The sequence below is a fragment of the Sinocyclocheilus anshuiensis genome, unplaced genomic scaffold (genome assembly GCF_001515605.1).
Source record: "Sinocyclocheilus anshuiensis isolate Anshui unplaced genomic scaffold, SAMN03320099.WGS_v1.1 scaffold773, whole genome shotgun sequence".
NCBI lineage: Eukaryota > Metazoa > Chordata > Actinopteri > Cypriniformes > Cyprinidae > Sinocyclocheilus > Sinocyclocheilus anshuiensis.
Window position 1 is genome coordinate 952,454 of NW_015539930.1, and position 11,067 is coordinate 963,520.

The window sequence follows — 11,067 nt, forward strand, 5'->3', positions numbered from 1 at the left end:
CCCGGCAAACCTCAGACATATCCTGGTGGGTTGTAAGACCAGCCTGACACAGGGAAGGTACACATGGCACGACAATCAAGTACTGAAGTGCTTGGCGGCAGCAATAGAGACCAAGAGAGTGTCAACAAACGCCATCTCCCAAAATGCCAAGAATACCTTACCAAAAAGGCAGTCCTTTGTTAGGGAAGGGGAGAAAAAACGGGCTAAGTCCCTGTCCCCTGATGCAGGCCAGCTGAATATAGCCAGGGACTGGGAAATGCGAGTCGACTTAATCCACAGACTCACTTTCCCATTCGAAATTGCAGTCACCAATCTGCGCCCAGACCTGGTTCTCTGGTCCAACTCCAGTAGGATCGTCATAATAGTCGAACTGACAGTCCCTTGGGACGAGGCCATTAACGAGGCCTTTGAAAGGAAGAAGCTGCGATATGCCAACTTGGCAGCTGAGGCAGAGGAGCAGGGCTGGACAGTGAAAGTATACCCAGTGGAAGTGGGTTGCAGGGGCTTTGTGGCTAGTTCCACTATAAGGCTGCTGAAAGATTTGGGCATCAGAGGACAGGTCCAGCGGAGGATAGTCAGGGAACTGGCCACTGTCGCTGAAAGAAGCAGCCACTGGCTGTGGCTGAAGTGGATGGACACAGTGTGGGCTGCCAAATGACTATGTAACAAAGTGACACACACCCGGGTCTGATCAGCCTGTGGTGGGCCTCCCTCGGCTGAGGGTGTCTTGTGATAAAGGGCCGAAACCCCCAATGAGGCTGGGGTACACAACTGATGATGTGTTGCATTGTTGGAAACACCATACAAAGGTCATTGGCAACATCACCTTAAAGGGATACTCCACCCCAAAATGAAAATTTTGTCATTAATCACTCTTGGCAGTCAATGGGACAGTCACAAGCCTCCCGGTTTTCATCCAACATATCTTAAATTGTGTTCCAAAGACGAACTAAGCTTTTACAGGTTTGGAACGACATGGGGGTAAGTGATTAATGACAAAATTTTCATTTTGGGGTGGAGTATCCCTTTAACAAAAGGCATCTTTCACCCAGGCTAAAGTTCGCACAGAAACTTGGATCTGATGGACATTGGATAAGGTGTCTCACTGGCAACATCCATGAAAGATAAGTACACATCATGTACAGCATAACATATAATCAAAACGTCAAGGATCCCCACCCGATGACTGCAGTGAAGAACTGTACCGTCTTCATCTATCCATCTTAACATACTAGTTATTTTTCTTATTGTTCCCCAGTCATGCAAAAAGCAATTGTAAATTCACGACTGATTATTGGGTATTGAGGCAAGGACCATGGATTTGGCAATGATCCTGGATTTTTGCTGAACCAAAATCAGAGCGTAACAGTTGCTGTGTCTCGCTGTGTTCTGCTCACAGCAAAGGAGAAAATGTTCTATGGTGCGGCTAAATGGTTCTGAATATTGGGATCATAACACCTAGTCCTATCATGCAAACTTACAATTACAATAGGGTTTCAGCGCTTTGCGCTTGAACACCTAGATATGCTACAAACACTGCCTCCATTGACTTACAAGTTGATCTATGAGTCTGTTTTTGTAATGTTACTGTACATTTAGTCTTGAAACTCACCCCATCCGATCAGGGACAACTTGACCATGTAGTATTTGATGTAAATGTTGAACACTCTGGCCAAAAGAAGGTAGAGGTGCAAGGCTTCAATAGCCATCCAGGTTAAAGAACACAGCAGACTGTAGTGTATAGTCACAGCAATAAAAACACACACTTCTTTCACTGTCATTGTGGCGGCCCACTCGCTGAACATGAAGCTCAGGTTGAGGAGAAACAGAGCACCGCTCAGAGACACGTGGATGCTGTTGGACACTTCTACCTTTGCGTTCCTGTGAAACACACGAACTGTATATGAATTTTAATGGTGGTTTTTCAAATCAATTGTACCTGCTTTGATACATTTATTCACACAATTTTGGGATCAGTGTAAAAATAATGTGAATCAAAGTGCAGATTATATACACATTTATATGAAAACAGAAGGAACAGCACCTGTTGAAAATAAACAACAAGACAGAGGAAGCAGAAAAGACCGCAGACAGACCGCAGCCTACATAGCTGATGTACGACAAGATTTCCCAATGCTGTCCATCAATGTTTATCACCTCAACCTATTCAGAGTGTAGGAGGGACAAAGGAAAAGTGGTAGTGAAGGAGGGAATTAAATGAAAACAATATCAGCACAGAATGGTTTCTGCTACCTTACATGTTTATTAATGGTCTGAATGAATGGCTCAGTACTCACTAGAAGCACAGCAAAAGGGGTCATATGGTCACAGGAGCACTCCACAACATCATAACTGATCTGAGTGGTGTTACAGCCATCCGGCTTCCAGGTGTTACTGCCTAAATATTCCATATTATTAATACATTTTAGTACAAAAAAAAAAAACCAAATGGCAGTTACAGCTTTTGTACTCTTTTTTTCCAAGAGTGCACACAGCAGAATTTTCAGTGAATAACTTCAATTTCAGTCAGACTCAGAATATAGTAATATAGACCACTTTTATGGCACTTTTACAGATTTCATGTTCTTTTTAGAGCTTGACACACTACTTGGAAAATAATACATGAAGATTCTTCATAAATTCTTCTTTCATGTTTCACAGAAAAAAATAACAGCATATGGGATAAGAACAACATGAGTGTGTGTAAATTATGAGTTTTAATTTTTGAGTGAAATACTGTATTCCTTTAGTTCCCACCCACCTTGTTCATCATAGTATTGACAGGAATATATGTAGCTTTTCTAAGAATAGAAAAACAGAATTAACAAATTCTTAGTTATTTGGAAATTTTAAGAACATTTGAAAAGGTAAGCTTACGGTTGAGTGGTTTGTGTAGTTATTCACTGGAAAATGTATTATAAGTGGATTGGTCAAATTCACAATGTCACGTCCAATAACTTCAACCCGTATGACTGTGGACATTATAGAATAGATTTTCTTCTGTAAATACACAACCAGACAACATGCAGGTTAATATAATAAAGAGTGAGGGGGTTAAGTTAACAGTTTCAATAGTTTTATAAAACAGTCAGAACAACAAATGAAAAACTTTACATTAAATTGCTGAATGGAATCGTAAATAAATATTGCAACTTTCTGCTTGGCCTCAGGGACATTTTGGAAAGCCTCCACTGGGATAAATGTCTGTATTGTTGGAGCTTTATTAGACACCTTAAAATGAAAAGAAATTAATTAAGTAATTTTGCTGTATCAATCCATATGACTTTGGACATTATAGAAGCATGTTAAGCTGTAAATACACAACCACAGACAACAGGCAGGTTAATATAATATAGAGTGAATGGGTTAAGTTAACAGTTTCAATACTTTTATAAAATAGTCAGAACAACAAATGAACAACTTTACATGAAACTGCAGCGTGGAATGGTAAATAAATATTGCAACTTTCTGCTTGGCCTCATTTTGGAAAGCCTCCACTGGGTTAAATGTCTGTATTGTTGGAGTTGTATTAGACACCTTAAAATTAAAAGAAATGAATTAAGTAATTTAGCTGTAACACTTAATTTTAATATATATTTTATATGACCATTTTAAGCAGTGTAAAAAATTGAAGCTGCAAGCTTTTACATAGTGCCATCTTAAAGGGGTCATATGATGCTATTTTAAAGATCATTATTTTGTGTATTTGGTGTAACAGAATATGTTGACATGCTTTGTCATCTTTTGGACCTTTGGAAGAAGATTCTTACTTTTGGAGCGGTGATTGGTACAAGACTATTTGGTAAGTTCATCACAACCACAATCAAAGTGAAACCCTCAAAATTGTAGTCAGTGGAATAATTTGTCTTTTCCATAATGCTGTGTATGACTTCTCTCTCTGCTCTGCATAATAATGTAATTAAAAGGGATACAACCAAATCGACACAAATTCATACAGTTTGTTAAGATCTTAAACACAAGACAGGTACCTGTTGTAGCTTTTCAAAGTTGTTTCACTTTTCAGCATTTCAGGGCAGTCATTTGTAATACTTGGAAAGTTTGTTGGTAATAAATCTTTTTGATTCTTTGAAGTGCAAACAGCTCTGAAGTCGTTGATTTCTTTGTTACAACAAAAGATTTCGGATTTAACAGCCTCAGATGCTGGATTTGGTACTAAAATAGATGAGGAAAAAATACCGTTAAGTTATCAGACACTTGTCTTTTTTATAGGTCTGTTCGACATTCTCTTTAACTTTTTAATTCACTAATTATTAAACCACAAAAAATATATCATAATGTTTATTTTTATTTCATTTTTACAAGAAAAAATGAAAACTGATTAGCTTGAAATGAACAAAATTAATTTGTTGTAATGAACTAAAGAATTACATTTTGGAATAATTAAGATTTTAATGTTTTTGAAAGATGCCTCGTGTGCTCACCAGGGCTGCATTTATTCAATCAAAACTACAGTAATATTGTGAAATAGTATTACAATGTAGCTGTTTTCTATTTTAATATATTTTAAAATGCAATTTAAATCTCTGCAAAGCTGAATTTTCAGCATCATTACTACAGTCTTCAGTGTCACATGATCCTTCAGAAATCATTCTAATATGCTGATTTACTGTTTAATAATTATTAATTATTATTGGTGCTCAATTTTTTTTTTATTAACGTTGAAAACAGTATTTGCTAGATCCTACCTGTGGAAACCAGGATTTTTTCAGGATTCTTTGATGATAGAAAGTTTTGTAACATTATACATATCTTTATCTTTACTGTCACTTTTGATCAATTTAATGTGTCCTTGCTAAATTAAAGCATTCATTATTATTATTATAATTTTTTTTTTTTTATCTTACTTACTCCAAACTTTTGAATGGTAGTGTATCACGGTTGTCAAAACTATTAAGCTGCAAAAAACTTTTTTTCCAACATTGATAATAATGAGAAATGTTTCTTGAGCAGCAAATCAGCATATTAGAAACATTTCTGAAGGATCATGTGACACTGAAGACTGGATAATGATGCTGAAAATTCAGCTCTGTCATCACAGAAATAAATTACATATTAAAATATATTACAACAGAAAATAGTTATTTTAAATAGTTATAATATTTCAAAATTGACTTTTATTTTAATCAAATAAATGCAGCCTTGGTGAGCATAAGAGACTTCTTTCAAATAAACAAAAAAAATTCAAAACTTTTAACCAGTCATGTACATACATGTTTACAAAACTGTGGTTCATGAACGTGCAGACCTAATGCAAATACATTTTCTCATGGTGATGGGCAAAAAACAGTATCTCACTACTGTCTCTAATACTAAGATCTAAAATACAAGTCTAACAATACAGAAATAGTCTGATTTGAGGAGGGTTTCAGGAACTTACAAGGTAGTGAGCAGTTGGTCTTAGATATTGAGTCATTATTTTGCATGACATCGTTGGTATTTGTATTTTCTCCATTCACTCCATGGATTATGAGCAGAAGCAGCAGGAGTGTCATATCTGTCATAGCTCTGTGGAAAAAATTTGAATACAGACATTAATTTAATGAAATACAAAAAGACAAATCAATTCCAACATATTGAATGCACAATAAGGAATGCATATAATACAAAAGGTTTCATCTTCTCATTGTTAAAATAGTTTATAACAATACTTAATAATATATACAGTACTACTAAAATAAAACATACTGTATGTAGGCTATATAAGTCTAATATACGTATAATCAAAACATATAAATATTTACAATAATTTTAATAATTATGTATAATACATAACCTAGATGTGCTCTTTCTTCTCTTACCTTACTGTTTTCTCTAGTCATCAAGGATGAAGTTGTGACAGCTCTGTGGAATGTTTGCAGTTCACACACCAACAAACGAATAGCCAAAATCAAATTCTGTGGCTTCAGTCACACTCGCTGAGCTCTACTGATGACAGAACACAATGACAAGCCTTGTCATCACATTTGGTTTTCAACAAAACAGTTAACATACATAACATACAAACATACACAATTGCAAAGGCCAGCATAAAAGGCCTGTTTTACTGTTTCAAATGACATTGACTGACATGATATGATTAAATCCTCAGCACTACTAAATGGTACTGTTGTTTCTTAAAGGTTAAGAGTAACTTACTGCCACTTTTTGATAATTTTGATGTTACCTAGTCAGTTGAAATTATTTTACATTATTACAAATATCCAAGTCTCTATTGCAGATAAACAACAGCACGTTTGTTTATACTATGGTAAAAAAAAAAACTAAAAAATAAAACTTTGTACTTAAAAATTGTATTTATGTATTATTCATTATTCCATTTTAAATGTGTAGCTGAACATTTTTCAGATATCCTTATGTTTTAGATGGGGATCATTGGGTTGCGTAGGATATGCGGCGGGTGTTATAAAATGTAAAAAAGCAATTTCGCAAAAAAAATTCTATGACAATGAAATTATATGAAAAAAAGTATGAAAGAACTCTTGTTTCTCTATAAATATATATATATATTTTTTTACATGTATTTGCCATGCAATGCTAAATAACATTTTAATTCTCTATAAAAAGATAAAAGAGACGACAACTTCCTTCCAAAGACTTGATTTGAATAAATGAGGTCACAGAGGAAACTAATTTTAGCACAGCTTAGGAAACTAACAAACATGTAAATAAATACTTGAGAATACTTAATGAAACTAATGTATATAGAAAATGTAGCCAATTTTATTTCATGCTATAGCAATAAATTTTGTTTAACAGCTAAATGGGGATAACAATAGACTTATAAGTAGAATATGTTTTGTGCTATTACAACATTTCAGCTGTACTAAGAAATAATAATAATAATAAAAATAATAAAAAAAAACTTCAAGAATTGATGTTGAAAATGTGTTACAATGCATGTTCCCTATCAAGTTCGGGCTCTCGACACTGCGTAGCTTACACTTAGGGGTTACCCTCCTCCCAAATAGTGAAGCCTGATTGCATCGTGCCGGTAAATTTTACCGGCCAATGATGCTCAAGCGCTCGAGCTAGGGACGGAGCTACCCACTATATAGGTCGGCGCTCAGCGTCATTACCTCAGAATCTTTCTCCTTCACGAAGCAAGTACAGAAGACTTCTACTCATCGCTATTTTTTTCTCGCCGTTGACAACACCCTAAGAGAATGCCGTTCACTTCAAGTTCCCCTTGAAGCGATCCGGCAAGAAGACAGGATGTCCCTTAAGGAGTGCCGTGCGTGCGGGGCCCCGATTGAGTTCCCTGACATACACGACGTGTGTGTCTTCTGTCTGGGCCGAGCCCACACGGAGGCCGCACTGGATAGGTCTGATTGTCCTGCCTGTGAAGAGATGACAGTCAAAGCCCTTCATGCCAAGATTTCCGTGATCCTGAACTGCGCGCTGGCTAATCCCTTGCCTCCTCCCCCAATACACCGTCGAGCCGCGGGAGGGAAGGCCAAGGCAGCCATGTGCAGTAGGCCTCTCTGATGAACGCATGTCGACTCAGTTCCTGCATGCTTATCGCTCAAGAAAGCCACCTGTTTCTTACACTGAGCCCAGTCTCCGCCCCTCAGATGACACGTGGGACCTGGTCTCGTTTGGTGTGGCAGAGGATGAAGTGGATGACAACGCAATGTCGACTGCAGCCTCTGGTTCGGATGACTGGTCGGCCTGCATGGAGTCGGAGGCCTCCCACAGCGAGGTGCGCAAGCCCCTGGCTCAGATTGATGAAGAGTTGGTGAAAATCCTGTCTGAGGCTGTACAGGATTTGGGTCTTGATTGGTCGCCCACTGAGAAACCAGCCAAGAACAGGTTGGACATGCGGTATATGCAGTCTGGCCGCCAGGTTGCCGCCCCCCAGAGACCTGCTTCCTTTTTCCTTGAGGTCAACGAGGAGAATATCGTGGTCTTGGCGCTCCCCCTATTCGGCCCGAGCCCAAGCCACGGGATCGTGTATGCTCTCCTCTGTCGACAGAGCCGACCGCTGCGGTTACACTAAGCCGCCGCCCGTCGAGGAAGCAGTTGCAGTGCATCTTTGTCCATCTGCATGTGGGTGGAAATCTGCACCATCCTTCCATTGAAGCCGTGCCGCACCACGAGCCACATCGTGGATAAGGCTTACTGTATATGGCAGTCACCAAACAGCATCTGTGATCCACACTATGGCTGTTCTCCAGTCTTTTCAAGCCAAACTGCTGCAAGCATTGGATGAGGAGGGGCCGGACTCCTCCGCCTTCAAAAAGCTGCGTTCGGCCACTGACTTGGCTGCAGTGGCATCTTTGGCTCATGTTGATGGACATGAGGGAGTCAGAGAAGGCTCAGCTGTTGGATACGCTCATATCTCCGCTCAGCCTGTTTGGTGATGCTGTGGGCTCATTTTCTGAGAAGTTTCTGGAGGCCCTGAAACAGTCTTAAGGCGATGAGCCACTTCTTGCCGAAGAGAGATCGGTCCGCTGCACCTCCATTGTGCTCCAAATCTTCTTCTTTGCAGCATTTGAAACGGCGTGAAAGACCACCGCCTACTTCTTCCTCGGAAAGAGCGAGGGTGGATCCGGAGCCAGCCGTGAGACCGAAGGCGAGGCAGTTCTGGTACCCGAAGAAGATGGGACCTCTTCTCTCGAGTGTTGTGCCAGATCCACAGCAGCGTTCCTGACGGGGGTGGTCTGAGGGGGAAGTGGCCGCATGGAGAGATGGACAACGATCCGCTTGCAAGAGAGTTCGTCTTGCTGTGTTTCACCTGCCTGTCCCCTCGCATGTTGCAGGCGACAGAGGGAAATGTTTGTTGTCAATAAAGTTTGCACTAAAACACAAACCAAACACTGTTCAGCAAAATAACTCTTTTCCCCCTCACGATTGTTCCCAATCATGCGTTATAAGCAGAGTCCCGTTTTTGAACGGCGCTTTTGAACGACTGGTTTATCTCGGTGGACCTAAAAGACACCTATTTTCACATCCAAATAACCCCTCGTCACAGGCGCTTTCTGAGATTCACGTTTGAGGACAGAGCTTATCAGTTCAAAGTTCTCCCGTTCGGGTTGGCGTTGGCTCCGAGAACTTTTACAAAGTGTATAAATGCAGCGCTTTCCCCTCTCACGCAGAGTGAAATTCACATTCTGAATTATCTGGACGACTGGCTCGTTATAGTCCAGCCACGGGATATACTGGAAAACCAGAGATGCCAGCTTCTAGAACATCTGAAGCATCTAGGACTGGTGATCAATGTGCAGAAGAGCAAGCTTCGCCCCACACAGACCATCACATTCTTGGGAATGGATTTGGACTCGCGATCGATGAGCGCGCGTCTCTCTCAAGAGCGAATACAGTCTTTGGTCAGCGCTTTCACCTCGTTCAAACCGGGGAGAGTGGTGATTCTGAAATGCTTTCAGGGACTGTTATGGCGCATGGCAGCAGCAGCTATGGTATGTCAGCTCGGGCTTCTGCATATGAGACCACTTCAGCTATGGCTGAAATGCCGGGTGCCAAACAAAGTGTGGAAGAACAGTCAGTTGCAGAAAAGCAGAAAAATTGTCACTATGGACACGTCACTGAGGGGCTGGGGAGCCCTTTGCGACGGCAGACCGGCTAATGGTACTTGGACGAGTGCACAAGTGAAGTGGCATATAAACTGCCTAGAGTTGATGGCAGTATTTTTTTTATTTTGATGCAGGGCTTTCTTGCACTGATAAAGGATCAACACGTCCTGGTTCGGACAGACAACACGCCGGTGGTATCCTATATCAACCATCAGGGAAGTTTTTGTTCGCGCTTACTTCAAAGGCTGGCAGAGCGTTTCCTCCTTTGGGCGGACAGAAACCTTCTGTCGATTCGAGCAGTACATGTTCCCGGCAGTCAGAACTGCGGTGCGGACATGCTGTCCAGGGGTGGCCCAGTGCACGGGGAGTGGAGGCTGCACTCGCAAACTATTCAGCTGATTTGGAGCCTGTTCGGAGCGGCCGAGATTGACTTGTTTGCCTCTGAGGAGAATGCGCATTGCCAGCTGTTCTTCTCGCTGGAGAACGCACCACTGGAGGGGGATGCTCTCTCAAGTCGCTGGCCCAAGAAGCGCAAATATGCTTTTCCCCCAGTGAAGATTATGCTGCACAAAATCAAAGAGGAAAGGGAGACGATGCATCTAGTCGCGCCGAAGTGGCCCAACCAGCCTTGGTTCCCGGAGTTGGTGGAGTTTTTAACGGCTCCCCCATGGCCGATTCCGTTGCGGAGAGATCTCTTATCTCAGGCAAACGTCTCGGTGTGGCACCCCAGGCCAGAGCTATGGAACCTGCATGTTTGGCAGATCAGCGCAGAGGACAGATGACAGACAACAGACAGGCTTTCCATTTGCCTATCAGTGATCGATAGAGGGTGGGCGACTTACATGCGCTGACTACGAGCACTGCATGTATGGAGTTCGGTAAGGATGACCGTATGGTTAGACTCCAGCCTAGACAAGGATATGTGCCTAAAGTGCTTTCTACTTCATTTAGAGTGCAGGTCATCATGCTACAGGCGGACGTGACATCTGAGTCTGAGACTAGATGCATGCAACTCCTAAAAAAAAACTGAAAACAAAACACACACACACAAAAAAAGCTGCAAACAAGATCTCGCACAACCGCAGTTGTTTTCATTTTCCACTCAAGTCGAGGCCCCTAAAATTGAAGATGAGGCGGCAAAAATGCCTCTGTATGTCCTTTATATAATTTAATACAGTGGGGGTTAAAAATTGTTGATCCCCTGCTGATTTTGTACGCTTGTCCACTGACAAAAAAAATGACCAGTCTATAATTTTAATGGTAGGTTTACTTGAACAGTGAGAGACAGAATAACAACAACAAAAAATCCAGAAAACGCATTTCAAAAAAGTTATAAATTGATTTATATTTGAATGAGTGAAATAAGTAATTGACCCCTTCGTAAAACATGACTTAATACTTGGTGGCAAAACTCTTGTTGGCAATCACAGAGGTCAGACGTTTCTTGTAGTTGGCCACCAGGTTTGCAAACATCTCAGGAGGGATTTTGATCCACTCCTCTTTACAGATCCTCTCC

At 40.9% G+C, this 11,067-nt stretch overlaps 1 protein-coding gene across 1 annotated transcript in view; it reads right to left on the reverse strand.

Annotated features, from left to right (window-relative positions):
• Positions 1-2,982, reverse strand: part of LOC107686855 (adhesion G-protein coupled receptor G5-like) — an 8,375-nt gene extending 5,393 nt beyond the window's left edge. Inside the window, 5 exon segments of the mRNA XM_016484008.1 lie at positions 1,613-1,881; positions 2,045-2,163; positions 2,298-2,398; positions 2,762-2,801; positions 2,878-2,982. Coding sequence (XP_016339494.1) covers positions 1,613-1,881; positions 2,045-2,163; positions 2,298-2,398; positions 2,762-2,801; positions 2,878-2,982 — 634 coding nt within the window.
• Between the last annotated feature and the right edge of the window lie 8,085 nt (positions 2,983-11,067).